We start from the raw sequence: 16,653 nt of genomic DNA on the forward strand, positions 1-16,653 counted from the left end.
ACGTCCCACCACAAGGAGACGTGCACTGACAGCTCCTATCAACCACGCGGAGCCCCCGTTGGTATTCATTAATAAGGACGAGGGGTCAAACCTCCAGGTTGGCACTTTTAGTAATCTCAAAACCCTCGGTAGCGTGCTATTACTATCATTGAAGAGGGGTGTGCGCCCCAGCATCTTTGTTGTAAGAACAATGACATGATGCTGTCTTTCGTCTCCTACTGATGGAATATATGGAATACATTGTTGCAGACCTCAAGCTGGTTTAATATTTCTTGCATTGTTTTCAAGTACTATCGTGTCCTCATAGGCTACTGCAGCATAAACTTGCAATTTCTGCAACCAATGGTTTTGCCTCATCTCCATTTTCTGAGTTCAACAATAAAACTTTAACATTCTCAACATGTTCAACAGAGGATCTTAAAGTGTAACATTTTCAACATCATTTGTTAGGTATAGATAAGGTCACATTACTGAAAAATTAAAAGGAAATAAAGGTTTTTCATAGACAAAAAAAGGAAATAAAGGTTCTTTGCCTGAATCAGTGCGCCATGCTTTAATGATTTTGCCAATAGCTACAAAGAAAGTCCAAAGTCATCTCCAAATACTAGAGACAAGTGTACAAATTGACCTGCTTATCACAAACCTTACAGAATAGCAGATCACAGAAGATGAACAAGCTTATTTCTGTCATGAACCCTTTAAATGCCGAAGGCACTGAAAACTATTTAATTTTTAGTTCCAGAATAAGACATGATTTGCTTGCAGATTCACACACATACGCATATTGTATAAGTAGTTCGATGATGAAAGTAGCTTGAAGACCCTCAAAAGACGTACATAAGAATGTTAGCATAGTCATACTGCCATTGAATAGAACAACTATTCAAAAATATGCCTCTGCCACCATGCATCAGCACATATTGCGTATTACAAGTATGGTAAGCCTGCTGTCTCACAGAAAGTTGCATTTCAGTATAAGTAGTTCGATGATGACCCAGAATGATTTTCTTTGTTGGTTCATATCGCCGACCCCAATTGTTTTGGGATGAAGGCGTAGTTGTTGTTGTTGTTGTTGTATAGGGATGTTTTCTTTTCAGAAATTGTTAAAAAAAATAAAGCTTGAAACCGAAACCCTGATTAATGCAGAATAGTCACTGGCTCCAGAATCAACATCCTCAATCTTCCTCAATACAGGCCAATTCTAATGCTATCATTATCACATTAACAGAAAAAAGTACCTCACATATCCACACTTGGTATGATTAGATGTTTCACCGTCATCGCAAAAGTGATTAGCAAAGTATGGTACCATCAATTATATATAGTTTCCAGAAAAAAAAATAAAAAAATGAAGAAATTATAGCCATCTCTGCCTATAATTTGTATTAGCATTAGAAGTAACCACGTCCAGATCACCAAAACAGACGCATCATTTTGGTTGACTAAAAGAAATAGCTCAAGATTAGTTACTTACCAATATAATACACAACGATGGCCAAAATTTATTGATTAGTAATAGCTGCTGAAAATTTAGCTATATGCATTACAAACCATTTTTGACCAAATGTTCACCACTCAAGCTTGTGAAGTCCTTTGATCAAATGCCAACACTTTGCAGTCAGGTAGAAGCCATTGGTGAATTTTCTTCGACTCTGCCACCAAATTTACCCATCACTATGGCTGTGATCATTAATTTTCCTGCTTCAGGAAAATCAGGGTGTTGCATCAGAATTGCCTCTACAGAAGAACATGAATCTCTTTCAATTGCATCTCTGTCTTCCTGAAGTAAGGGCAGAACTTCTTCAAAACCTCCTTCATACAACTGAGCTCCAGGACCATAGCACCGAATTGATGCTTGAAATAGACCTGTCTTCTCCAAAATTTCCAAACTCCTATCATCAGTCCACTCTTCTGACACAGATTGTTTGTATATCCTTGCCCAATCATCAAGATTGGCTGTACACATCCAGCACTCCTCCAGAACACTTTTGTTTGATCTTCTGAAAGAGAAACTAGTCCATGCAAACACGTCAAATGTTCGCAAGATTAGTTTTGGTTTTGAACTTCTCAAGCATATGTCAACGAGTTCTCCAGGAGGAATAAGTTGCTTTTCACGATCACAAACTTGCTGAACTTCTTCCTGCCAGTAGGTGCCAAAAGACCGAATAGAATATGAAAAAACATCAGAATGTTTAGATTTGATATTGGAAATTATAAGCAACAATTACATGATTCATGGTCAGTTCAGAACAAACATGTTTCAAGTATTACCCCATAATACGTTAAAATAGAATCTGTAAGAAGATTGAATTGTAGGCTAAGAAATAATCCAAACTTCATCTATAGATATGTACACACGTGAGCAATCAATACCTACACGTATCACAAGAAAGCCTTTTTAGATAACAAAATAAGAAATAATCCAAACTTCATCTATAGAGCCTTTTTCTCATAAACAGGGCATTCCTACACCATAATCATAGCAATCAAACTCACCTTTATCTCTATCATAAACATTTATATCAAATCTAATATAATTCAAAATTGAAGTCATAAACCTAACTTTTCCGATAAGAGCTCCCATAAACCCTCACCGAGCAAATCGACTTGACCATAATTTATATCTTGACTTTTCAATTCTCAAATCATATCAGACCTAAATAGAATATTCATGATAACATACAAATTAAAGAACTCACTACAACTAGCCCGTAACAAAAAATACATAAGTCATTTTCCCTGATCCAGGCATCTATAAACCCAAACCGAAAAGGCTTACATATTTCTAATTACGTTTAGTTGTAATTATACTTAACAAGATGAATACACATGACTTGATTCAGTTCATGCTTCAAAAAACTTATAAAAATCACATCTCAACAACATACGCATTTGGAAGAATCAAAATCTAAGAAAGAGCTCAAAACCCTAAATCGATTTCTGAGAAATCAGGGTTTTGATTCTCTCGACCATAACTCGTTAAATCTTCATTAAGTCGATCATAAATTCAGATATTAAACAAGCTAAACATGCTGAACATGATCATATAAACAAAGATACTCTCTCTTAGAAACGAATAAAACAATCGATTTAACAAGATAATCAAGATTTTGTCATCTCAATCAATTTCAACTTGCATAGATTACTATTTAGATCATTTCTAGATGTCCAACCCTTTATTTATAATTCAATAAGGTTTACAAACACTAATAATATGCAGTATATGTCAAAAATATATTAAAACCATAAGATCCAAACATGTTACTACTTGATTACAAGCATAAGTCGTCAGAAGAAATATGGATTCTTGATGACCCGTTTTTATAAAATTTGTCAAGAATAACAGAACGCATATAAATGTGAATATATCTTTAACAAGATACTATTATCAAGACCTTAATATTCTTGATGACAAGCACGTGCACATATGCACAATAAGCACTCTTAGAACACTTGTGCACAAAATCACAACTCACTAAATCTCGCAAATGCACAAAGGCATAAAAGAATAAAAGCTTTATTGAAGAATACTTGGGCTTTGACTCAAAGGCATAAGAAATACAAAGGGGAGATCCCCTATTTATAACAACAATAAAGGAGCCTTGGAGGGGCTCCACTCATAGACGTTGGAGCCCCTCCAACGGTCACAAATGTGACTGTTGGAGGGGCCCAACATCTATTTGAGTGGGCTCCCAAAGGTACCTTTTGGTACTTAAATAAAAAGAAATAAAAGAAAAGAAAAGAAAGAATAAAAAATAATTGCAATCACATTCATAAAGTGAATGTGCGTAAAACAGTAAAAATAACTAAACTACCCCTATGACTAAAATAAGGAAATATATATTTTACATATATAAATGGATAATACATATATATATACATATGTATTATCCTTTATATATGTAAAATATATAGGATTACAAGGTTTCGTAATACAATTTAACACCCCCCCCTCAAACTTATGGTAGGATGACCGAAAGTTTGCCGAGTAAATTGAACCGCGAAGCACCCAAAGCTTTGGTGAAAAAATCTGTCAACTGATATTCTGAAGTTACATATGGAAGATCTATAACTCCTTTTAGATACGTTTCTCGATCATAATAACAGTTCATCTCAATGTGTTTAGTCCGCTCATGAAAAGTATGATTTTTGGCAATGTATATTGCACTCTGGTTATCACAGCATAACTTAATGGGTCATTCTATTGTGATCCCCATATCTTCTAATAGCCGATGAATCCATACAATTTTCATGGTAGTAATTGTCATTGCACGATATTCAGCTTCTGTTGAGCATAGAGACACTTTTTGTTGCTTCTTACATCTCCATGAGATCAGCGAGTTTCCTAAAAACACACAAAAATCAGTGGTGGAGTAAGGGTTATTTGGGTCATCTCCCCAATCAGAATCAGTATAAGCAATTAACTTTAATTCGGAAGAAGAGGACAAGAATACTCCCTTATTTAGTGTGCCCTTTATGTATTTTACGATCCGCAAGATGGCACTCATGTGGACAGATGTTGGTGCATATTGAAACTGACTTGCAGTATGAACTGCACGAGAGATATCTTGTCTAGTAATACTCAGATACATTAATGATCCCACAACCTATCTGTAGGGGGTGGGATCGGAGAGAGGAATACTATCATCAATCTTCATTTTGGCTCCTACTATAGCAAGAGTTTCACAAACCTTATCATCCGTAATACCTGACCTGTCAATAATATCAGAGGCAAGCTTACTTTGAGATAAAAAATACCCTCTATGAGAGTAGGCTACTTCAATACCCAAAAAATAAGTTAAATCTCAAATCAGACATTTCAAATTTATCCTTCAAAATTGTTTTTATGCTTTTAACCCCCTTAGAATCACTTCCGGTTATAAGCATATCATCCACATATAAGAGCAAAACGACAATCCCTGAATTGGTTTTTCTAACAAATAAGGCAGTGTCAGTGAAACAGGATAAAAACCATTTTCTAATATTACGGAGTTAAATATATCATACCAAGCCTTGGAGACTTGTTTTAAACCATAAAGTGTCTTCTGAAGACGAATCACTTTTCCTTCGGGAGTCTTCATTCCTGGTGGAGCCTCCATATATACCTCTTCATTCAGATCACCATTTAGGAAAGCATTTTTAACATCCATTTGATAAATGTTCCATTTGTTGATTGAGGCAACGGTGATGAAACATCGGACAGTGACCATTCGGGCCACATGAGCAAAGTTTTTTCATAATCAATCTCGTATTCTTGACTATATCCCTTTGCTAGTTTTAACCTTAAGAGATTCATCGCTCTTAGTTTTAACCTTAAGAACCCATCTACATCCTATTGCTTTTTTACCCTTAAGGAGATCTTGAAACTCCCAAGTCTTAGCCCTGTTGAGTCATATTCCATTGCTTTCAGCCATCCATGATTTTTTTTGGCTTCTTCGAAGTTTTTAGGTTGTATATAGGAATGAATGACGCTAAAGCAAATTGCACTCCTAATTTATATGGGTATATGTTATGGGATCTTTCAATGCTCTTTCATTACTATGTTGGGAGATAGAGGGATGGGATGAACCATCTTCTTTATCAATGACTTCATTATGAATGACATCGTCATCACTATCATCATCATGTGCTAACATTTCAAATAAAAAAGAGTAATCCATATTTTCTTCAAAGGGTTCACGCAAAGGGTTTTAGTCAAAGATGAGGAGATTAAGGAGAGATGGAAAGATTATTTTGATAAGCTATTTAATGATAGTCATGCTCAAGATCTTGGAGACTTCTCCATTCCTTTTCATGAGATAAATCGTGACTTCATGCGCAAGATTCAAAAGAAAGAAATTGCAGAGGCTTTGAAGAAAATGAAATCAAGAAGGGCAGTTGGCCCAGATGGTATACCTATCGAGGCTTGGAAATGCTTGGGAGAGAAAGGTTTAGAATGGTTGACAAATCTTTTTAACTTGATTTGGCGAACAAATAAGATGCCTAATGAGTGGAGGAAGAGTACTTTGGTGCCTTTATATAAGAATAAGGGTGATATACAAGATTGCACAAACTATCGTGGTATAAAACTCATGAGTCATACTATGAAACTTTGGGAGAGGGTGATTGAGTCTAGGTTGAGGAAGGTTGTCATGATATCGGAGAATCAATTTGGTTTTATGCCTAGAAGATCAACTATGGAAGCTATACATCTTCTTAGACAACTTATTGAAAGATATAGAGAGAGGAACAAAGATTTGCATATGGTTTTTATTGATTTAGAGAAGGCATACGATAGAGTACCTAGGGACGTTCTCTGGTGGACAATGATGAAGAAAGGTGTTTCTCTCAAGTACATTAGTATAATTAAAGATATGTATGAAGGAGTAGTAACCAATGTCCGCACTTGTGGAGGGGTGACAACCAATTTTCCGATAACGGTTGGGTTACATCAAGGATCTGCTTTAAGCCCTTTCCTATTTGCGATAGTGATGGATGAGCTTACGAGATTAATTCAAGAAAATGTACCGTGGTGTATGTTGTTTGCTGATGATATTGTTTTGATTGATGAGTCTAGAGCTGGGGTTAATGCTAAGTTAGAATTATGGAGACAGACATTGGAAGCTAGAGGTTTTAAGTTGAGTAAGAGTAAGACTGAATATATGGAATGTCGGTTTAGTAAGCAACGAAGTAGGGATGGGAGTGTAGTGAAGCTTGGTGAGCAAGATATACCGGTGAATGATTATTTCAAATATTTGGGATCCATCATTCAAAAGTATGGAGAAATTGATGGAGATGTAAATCATAGGATAAAGGTTGGGTGGATGAAATGGAAAAGTGCTACTGGAGTGCTGTGCGATCGTAGAATGCCATTGCGGTTGAAGGGAAAGTTTTATAGGACGACTATTAGACCCGCTTTACTATATGGTACGGAATGTTGGGCTGCCAAGAGACATCATATTCAAAAAATGAGTGTAGCTGAGATGTGGATGCTTAGATGGATGTGTGGAAATACAATAAAAGATAAGATTCGGAACGAAGAGATACGTAAGAAGGTAGGTGTTGCACCCATTGAAAATAAGATGCGAGAGAATCGTTTACGGTGGTTTGGACATATTCGGCGAAGGCCTAATGATGCTCTAGTTAGAAGGTTGGAGAAATGGGAAAATATATTAGTTAAAAGAGGTCGGGGTAGGCCTAGGAAGACTTGGATGGAGATGATAGGAAAGGATATGAATGCTTTGAACCTCACCGAGGACATGGCGTTGGATAGAAATGATTGGAGGAAAAGGATTCATGTGGAAGACCCAAAATGAATTTCTTTTTTGGTTCATATCGCTGACCCCAATTGTTTTGGGATGAAGGCGTAGTTGTTGTTGTTGTTGTTGGTTCACTCATTTCAAAACCATTAACATTTTCCAGAAAACTCACATTTCTGGAGACATATAGCTTAGCATTCTTAATATCATAACAACAAAACCCTTTTTGGGTATCAGAATATCCGAGAAAAGTGCATGCAATAGCTTTAGGTGAAAGTTTGTCGTTCTTGTCGGTAAGAACGAAACATTTACAGCCGAAAATTCTCAACCGACTATAGTCGGGTTCTTTGGTATATAATTTTTCAAAAGGCAAGATATTGTTCAAATTTTTAGAAGGAAGTCGATTTATCAGGTAAACAGATGCTAAAGTTGTCTCAGCCCAAAAGCCCTGTTGGGATGTTTTGAGAAACAAGTAATGTTCGAGTTGTCTCTATTATATGTCTATGCTTCCTTTTGGCTAATTCATTCTATTGATGGGTTTTCGGACAAGATCTTTGGTGAAGAATACCATGACTTTCAAGATAATTTTTGAATTCATTTGAAAGGTATTCTCCACCATAGTTAGTTTTAAAAAAATTAAGATTCTCATTAAATTGATTTTTAATCATCATATGATAGGTTTTAAAAATCGAGAAAACTTCATATTTGTGTTTAAGAAAATAAATCTAACAATATCTCGGGTAGTCGTCAACAAAAATGACATAATATGTGAAGCCTCCTGTTGATAGAACAGGTGTCGGTCCCCATACATCCGAATGAACGATTTTAAAAGATCTAGTTGTAAATATAGATCTTTGACAAAAAGGCATTTTTTTCATTTTCCCAAGTATACAGTAGTTACAAGTCAAATCACTTTTACATAGACTTTTAACAAAAGGTAAATGGGAAATTTTTACAATATTTAGGTGTTTAAGTCTCTTGTGCCACACATTAATATCTTTTTGTTGGACAACATTACAAAATGGTTTTTTTTTAATTTGAAGAGAATCGACATAGTATAGATCTTCCTTCCTAGAGCCTTCCCCAATCAATCTCTCGGACCAGTGATCTTGTATCAAACATTTGTTAGATGAGAACTTTATATCACATCCATGATCCAAGAGTTGAGAAACGAAAAACAAATTTAAGTTTAATTTTGGTATAAATCTAATTTTTGGAATAAAGAACCCTTGTTTTTCAAAATTTCCTATTCGTTTTACTTCAAAGGATGTTCCATCCGCAGTTGAAACAAAAGGAGAGGAATTTTTTGAATATTCAGAAAAAGAGGTAAGACTTAAGGTCTTGTGAAAAAAAACACTTGAATCTAAAAGCCAAGCTTACCGAGAGGAGAGGAATTTGACATGGCGGCTCCGAAAATAACCCCTTTTAGAAGAGGTTGAAGTGCATCCACGATTTGTTGTAATGAGAGAGCTCCATTTGAAGATGATGAGCACTCTTCCTTTTAAGGTTGGGATGTAATAGCCATGGCTAATAACTTTTTCCATTTTAAGCAAATAGGCTTAATGTGCCCCGGTTCCTTACAAAAGTGGCACAAAAGCTTGCTATAATCCTTCTTCCCTCCTTGACCATTTGAGTTTTGATTTTTAAAGTGAGGAGGCTTGTAGGTCCTTAAGTTACTCCAGAGTGTTGAGACGGTATTTACACCTTCATTATTGGAAGATGTAACTAGAACACTTGGGTTGTTTTTGCTTATACCCAAACAAGTTTCTTTCCCACTTAGTTTAGTAATTACATCTTCATGAGAGGGAGAAGAGAAAGCCGATAAAAGAGAAGATCAGATTTGTTCGAATTCGGGCCTAAGCCCATTCAAAAAATTGAAAAAATTATCTTCTTCCAATTGTTTATGACGAAGCACTATGGATTCTCCACTCCACTTAGGTTCGAGCATAGCAAGCTCGTCCCAAATAGAAGAGAGTTCGGCAAAATACTCTCTTATAGTCATCTCTCCTTGATGAAGAGTTAACGCCCTCTTTTGGAGGTAATACTTATGGGACAAGTCCCTAGAGGTGTACATCTTCTCAAAGTACTCCCATGCTTGAGAAGCCTTCTTAAACTTGATAATATTGGCGTAATTCTTGTTTCTGTGGATGAGAAAATCCATGAGAGGATTTTAAAATTCCTCATCTCCTATTCTTCATGCTTTTTGGTGCAGTCTTCAAGAGCCTTGGCTCTTTCTTCGCCTTCGAGGATTTTTATTTTTCCTTCCTCCATCGAGGTTATCTTTGGCTCCGGTTCGAAAATCGAGCATTGGACATAACCCCAAAGCCCTTTTCGTTTGATATGAGTCTCCGTGTTTCCGGCCCAAACGTGATAGTTGGACTCATTAAGTTTGAAGCCGAGAGAAAAATGAGTCTTTTTCACCCATTAGAGAGGAGAGATGATGAAAAAGAATACGACCCACAGGATTTTTAGATCTTTCTTGATAGAAGAGTCTTCTAAAATATAGGATAAACAAGAGGATCCACTCCAATCTTCAAAAATTTGAAAGCACGCTTTTTGAGGTACCGAAAAAGGAGAGAATCCACACGATCTTTCTTTCTCCAACAAGGCCCTAATACCATGTGAAAGTATCTTTAACAAGATACTATTATCAATACCTTAATATTTTTTATGACAAGCACATGCACATATGCACAATAAGCACTCTTAGAACACTTGTGCACAAAAGCACAACTCACTAAATCTCACAAATGCACAAAGGCATAAAAGAATAAAAGCTTTATTCAAGAATACTTGGGCTTTCACTCAAAGCCATAAGAAATACAAAGGGGAGATCCCCTATTTATAACAACAATAAAGGAGCCTTGGAGGGGCTCCACTAATAGACATTGGAGCCCCTCCAACGGTCACAAATGTGACCGTTGGAGGGGCCCAACGTCTATTTGAGTGGGCCCCCCAAGGTACCTTTGGTACTTAAATAAAAAGAAATAAAAATAAAAGAAAAGAAAGAATAAAAAATAATTACAATCACATTCATAAAGTGAATGTACGTAAAATAGTGGAAATGACTAAAATAAGGAAATATATATTTTACATATATAAATGGATAATACACACATACACACACACACGCACACGCACACACACACACACACACACACACACATATATTATCCTTTATATATGTAAAATATATAGGATTACAAGGTTTCGTAATACAATTTAACAATAAAATCATGATATTTTTACTGTGGCTGCCTGTCCAGAATACAACCCAACAAACTGATCTCAAGAATAATAAATACAAAAATAATTAAAAATCCTTTACGGAACCCTGTTCTGGCAGAGTTTCAATCCAAAATCTGTAAACTGCAAGATTTTCATCAAGTTAATGTATTTCTTGGAATTTATATACAACATTTTTATGAAACCCTTTTTACACGGTCTGTTATTATGTGTTAATATTCACCCAAAACTTTTATTAAATATTTGGAGTCGTGTTTTGGGGTGTTTATATCTTTTATTAGAGATGGGTCGAAACAGTCCAGTAACCAGAGCCAGAAACAGAAGCTTTGTTAAAACAGATGTGTCTTCCTCAATACGAAGACAAAACAGGTAAAACAAGATTCTAAATTCAAAATCAAGATGCGTAAATCATCATAATGATTTTATTTAAATTTTTTGGACGGATATTCAAAAAGATATCGATTTATTTCTGAAACTGGTAGGGAATAACATATCAATCATCACAGATTTAGATTTCTCAGAAAATATTTTTTTTAAAAAAAAATTTAAGATCATAAAACCTTTGAAATCTCATTATTTTAGATTTGATCAGATTCAATATGGATTAACTTATGAATAACACCATCAATAATCAAGATATGACTGAATCTAATACGAAACAACGAAGAAACCCTATTTAGGCATATTTCTCAAAATCGTTTTTATGAAAAACTCATGATTCATCATCTTCGAATCTAATAATGATTTCTTCAACAAAGAAAACATGTATAAGATCAAGACATTTAAATATACTGCTAAAATAAAAATAACTCAGATATGCACGCTTAATGCACGTAAAAAGCATCTACTATGTAAATCTTACTGAAAAAACCGGTAGATCTTGAAAATGAAGAAATCAGGTAGTCCGATCTCTACACCACTACAACCACCGAAGTATGTGTAGGTTCAATGGTTGCACAACCCTACTCCAGACCTCCTACATGTTTTAGGACAAGAGAGAAAGCAACAAAAAAAAGAGAGAAAGATATAGAGAGAGATTCTTTTTAAGATCATAAAACCTTTGAAATCTCATTATTTTAGATTTGATCAGATTCAATGTGGATTAACTTATGAATAACACCATCAATAATCAAGATATGACTGATCTAATATGAAACAACGAAGAAACCCTATTTAGGCAAATTTCTCAAAATCGTTTTTATGAAAAACTCATGATGCATCATCTTTGAATCCAATAATGATTTCTTCAACAAAGAAAACATGTATAAGATCAAGACATGTAAATATACTGCTAAAAATAAAAATAACTCAGATATGCATGCTTAATGCACGTTAAAAGCATCTACTACATAAATCTTACTGAAAAAATCGATAGATCTTGAAAACGAAGAAATCAGGTAGTCCGATCTCTACACCGCCACAACCACCGAAGTACGTGTAGGTTCAATGGTTGCATTGTTAAAATGTATCTAATATATATATATATATATATATATATATATATATATATATATATATATTACATCAATACCTGATAGGGGTATTTTTGTAATTTCACATAGTTGTTTTAGAAAACAACTATTTTCGTTTTTTGATAAAATGTAATTTTATTTTCTTATTTTTTTATTTCTTTTTTTATTTCTTTTGAGGGTTAAAAGGGGCTCCAACCTTAGAGTCGTTGGAGCCCCCAACGATCACAAATGTGACCGTTGGGGGCTCCCAACGACTCTATGGGAGCCCCCTTTTGGCTCTCCTTTTGAGGCCTTTTGGCCATCCCTTTGCTCCTCTCCCTCTTGTATAAATAGGGGTGAACCCCTTGTATATTTCTTATTTTTTCTTGAGAGCTTTCTCTCTTCTCAATAAGAGGCTTTTTATATTGTTGCCTTCTTAAAGGCTTGTGCTTGTATTGTCCCTTTGTGGACTCGTGATAGTGTCTCTTTTATTCATTGTTGTAAGTGCTTGTATGCACTCTTTATATTTCCGCAATATCTCATTACATGCACAACCCTACTCCAGACCTCCTACATGTTTTAGGATAAGAGAGAAAGCAACAAGAAAAAAAAGAGAAGGATTGAGAGAGAGAGAGATTTTTTTCTGAGAAAGTGAGGGCCGTGTGAGAGGAGGCATTTATATCCCTTCTCTACAGACCTAACTTTATGAGAAAGGACTCTCCCTCTTCAAAATCATGTGGAGGGGGAGAGGAGTCCTTTCTAGAAAAAATTCTAACTTCTAGACTCCAGTTTTCTACTTATTTGATTTTTTTCTAATTTTATTTAAAAAAAATAAATAGGTTTGACTATTCAACAACCAACTCTAACACGTTCAAGCTTATGTGGACTCTTCTAGAGGTGTGGAACATCCCACCCTCTTAATCTCTTTAATTATTGTTTTAAAAATGAGTTTAAAATTAAAAGTCTTAATTATCACCCTTTTTATTTTTATTTGATTTATTGGTATGAATTTAAAACTAGAAGATATTCTAATTCATATGGACTCCTTGATCCAAATGGGGGTCCACATAGGACATCTCCTATGACGATCCAATCCATAACCATTGGATCCAATTAATATTTAGATTGGATCCAAACCAAACTGCACCCCAGATCCATCTTGGATCCAAATGACGATTTTGAATCGAGAACCAAAGTTCAAGATCCAAACCACACTAAACTTATATAATCTCTACAATTTATCGTTTTCAATTATTCTTGAAATGTTATTCATAACCTGAGACAAAGGTTTATAATTAATCGAAAACAAGAAAATCAAGAATTCACAATTATAGCCATAATCGCATCAATAATCCATCATTTATTCATTTTAATAATCCAAAAAATCTCGATTTTTACATCCTACCCTCCTAAAAAAACATTTTGTCCACAAAATTCGATATAAGCGATACTCAAAACAAATGGGGATAGTTCTCCTGCGTACTAGCTACAGGCTCTTAGGTGCACTCTTCGATACAGTAATGTTGCCACTGCAGTTTCACTAGGGGAATAGTTTTCGTCCTCAATACATGCTCCTTTTAATCAACAATCGCTACGAGACTCTTCAACAGTCAAATCTTCTCTAATGCTCACATCCTCATACTAGATCACGTGTGAGGGGTCCGAAACATACTTCCTCAGCATAGACACATGAAAAACATTATATATCTCCAAGTACCGAGAAGGTAACGCTACACAATATGATGCCTCACCTATTCGCTCTAGAATCTCAAACGATCTAACGTATCTGGGACTCAACTTTCCCTTCTTCTCGAACTGAAACACACTTTTGGTAGGAGACACCCTGACAAATACAAAATCTCCCACTGCAAAAGTGAGATCCCTGCGCCTTTTATCTGGGTAACTCTTTTATTGACTCTGAGTCGCACGTAGTCTATCGCAAATCCTCTGAACTTGCTATGTGTAATGCTACAAAACGATAGATGACTCTACTGCACGCTCACTCACCTCATCCAAGTAAACTAGGGATCGACAAGGTCGCCCGTAAAGAGCCTCATAAGGAGCCATCCCAACACTAGAGTGATAATTATTAATATACGCAAACTCAGCTAGTGCTAAATGTGTGTCCCAATCGCCCATCCAATCGAGAATGCATGCTCGCAACATATCTTCAAGGGTCTGTATCGTGCGCTCCGTCTGTCTGGGGATGAAAAGTTGTACTGAACTTCAGCTTCGTACCCAGAGTTGTCTACAACTGTCCCCAAAAACGAGAAGTGAAACGAGGGTCTCGATCAGATATAATCGATAAGGGAATACCGTGCAAATAAACTATCTCCTGAATATATAACTCTGCTAGACTGTCTAATGACAAGTTGATCCGGATCGGTAAAAAATGTGTCAATTTGGTGAATCTGTCGACAATCACCCAAATTGCATCATGTTGGCATCGAGTCTTGGGTAAACCAACAACTAAATCCATCGTGATCTCTCATTTCCACTGTGGGATCTCCAACAACTGCATCATACCACCTGGTCTTTGATATTCGATCTTGACCTACTAGCAAGTCAAACATCTTAGGACAAACCTTGCAAAAAGAAATGACAATCAGCTTATATAAACCTATAATATATACATATATATATATATATATATATATATATATATATATATATATATATATATAGCGTTATTCGAAAACCATTAAAACTACCTACCTCGCCATCTCCTGCTTCATTCCATTCCACCAATACCTCCTTTGCAAGTCCTTAAACATCTTAATATTGCCCAGATGTATAGTCTACTTGGCTCTATGAGCCTCCTTCGACAACTCTTTCTTCAATTTGGGATCGTTGGAAACCCAAATACGCTCCTCCATCCATATACTCCCATCTTCTTTCTGTCTAAAGGATGAATGCTCCATCTGAGCAACAGCCTACAATCTCTGAAAATGAGGATCTTCCTTCTGGGCTTCGATAATCCGAGCAATAAGATCATACTAGACGGTCACACTGGACAACTGAATCACTCCTACATCAACTGCAAAGGGCTTCCAAGCCACGAAATCTTATAACAATTTTCATCATGCTCCCAACAAGCTGGCTGAAAAGCCTCATGTCTTCCTACTAAGTGTTTATGCTACCACGTTGGCCTTCTGTGAATGGTAAGAGATGTCAAAATCATAGTCCTTTGATGAACGTCAACCATCTTCATTGCCTCCTGTTGAGCTCCTTCTTCGAGAATAAGTATTTCACTCTTAAGATCTGAGAATACCTCGAACTTCTCATTACGTCATAGTGGTCACGTTTATCCTCCTCAATGGACCATCTCGGGAGCCAAACACCCACTCTACTCAAGTGGACCGGACCATCTCCAACATCAGTGACCTTGCCTTGGTTGCCTCGAAACACCATTGGGGACAAAAGTGTTGTGTTCCCAAGAGATATTAGGGTTCCTCCTACTGGCGAGGGTTAGCGCCCATAACACCTATATAGGGGACCTTCCTCTTAACTTGTATTGGTGCACCATCGTGCGGTCCGGAATGGGCAACCCCTATATCACGTGAGTAGAACATCGAAGTGCACAGGGGTGCTCATGAGTATGCAAATTCCCATGAGCATATCAAGCATGTGCGGGGCCCACTCTTGTCTCCCGTCTTGCCACCCAACCTCGTAGTTGTGGAGAGCGCTATACGGGAATGCATGTCGAGCTATGTCATATTAGCAACTGGCTTCAGTTGGGGTCAAAAGACCTACATCGTAGTGGTGGGTTCCTCGTAGGGAGCGCTATACGCTTTGTGGGGCCCACAGGTCCCAAAAATTAATTTATCCCATGTTCGGTGCATTTCGAAAACTCGATGATTAATCCAAGGTTTGTGATGCTTATTCGGACGTGTAGATGGCTCTATGACCCTCGATTGCTCGTGCACTCATCATAGGAAGGCAATGAACCTGTCCCTCATTGGCTTGGATGCTCATATGCCAAAGACTTTGGCATCGCCCCGCTATCAACCTGTTCAACTCTATTGCTCCAGCCATTCCATTGTGCTAAGCGTGCATGAGATATACACGGCCTCGAATCCGCTTCCACCAGACTTACGTAGCTCCTCGCCTCTAAAGAAAGTTGTGTGTTGCACGGCCCAAACAGCCCGCCAAGCTCCCTCTCCGCATAAGAAAGGAAAATCAGAAAAGAAAAAAGGTCGTGACAACATGTCGCTCACATGCACTCAACACTCACAAGCGTGCTCACTAGGCACACACTTACTCACAAAGAGACATCACTACTCACACTAAGATAGAGGCTAAGCAACACACACTCACAAAAAACTCTTTACTTCATTATTGGATGCTAAATGAGAGATACAAAGGGGCTTATATAGGCCTGGGGTACTTGGGCCTCCAACTATACACAACAACAACTACGCCTTCATCCCAAAACAATTGGGGTCGGCGATATGAACCAACAAAGAAAATCATTATGGGTCTTCCACATGAATCCTTCTCCTCCATTCATTTCTATCCAATGCCATGTCCTCGGTGAGGTTTAAAGCATTCATATCCTTTCTTATCACTCTTTTAACTAATATATTTTCCCATTTCTCCATCCTTCTAACTGGAGCATCATTAGGCCTTCGTCGAATATGTCCAAACCACCGTAAACGATTCTCTCTCATCTTATTTTCAATGGGTGCAACGCCTACCTTCTTACCTATGTCACATGG

At 36.7% G+C, this 16,653-nt stretch overlaps 1 protein-coding gene across 1 annotated transcript in view; it reads right to left on the bottom strand.

The window, feature by feature from the left end:
• Positions 1-1,349: 1,349 nt before the first annotated feature.
• Positions 1,350-16,653, bottom strand: part of LOC149813087 (Nucleoporin, Nup133/Nup155-like protein) — a 135,374-nt gene continuing 120,070 nt past the window's right edge. Inside the window, exon 8 of the mRNA XM_089992382.1 lies at positions 1,350-2,140. Coding sequence (XP_089848508.1) covers positions 1,619-2,140 — 522 coding nt within the window. The 3' untranslated portion in view covers positions 1,350-1,618. The remainder of the gene's footprint in view (positions 2,141-16,653) is intronic.

This window comes from Nuphar pumila, chromosome 16 (assembly GCF_984573655.1).
Source record: "Nuphar pumila chromosome 16, dmNupPumi1.hap1.1, whole genome shotgun sequence".
NCBI lineage: Eukaryota > Viridiplantae > Streptophyta > Magnoliopsida > Nymphaeales > Nymphaeaceae > Nuphar > Nuphar pumila.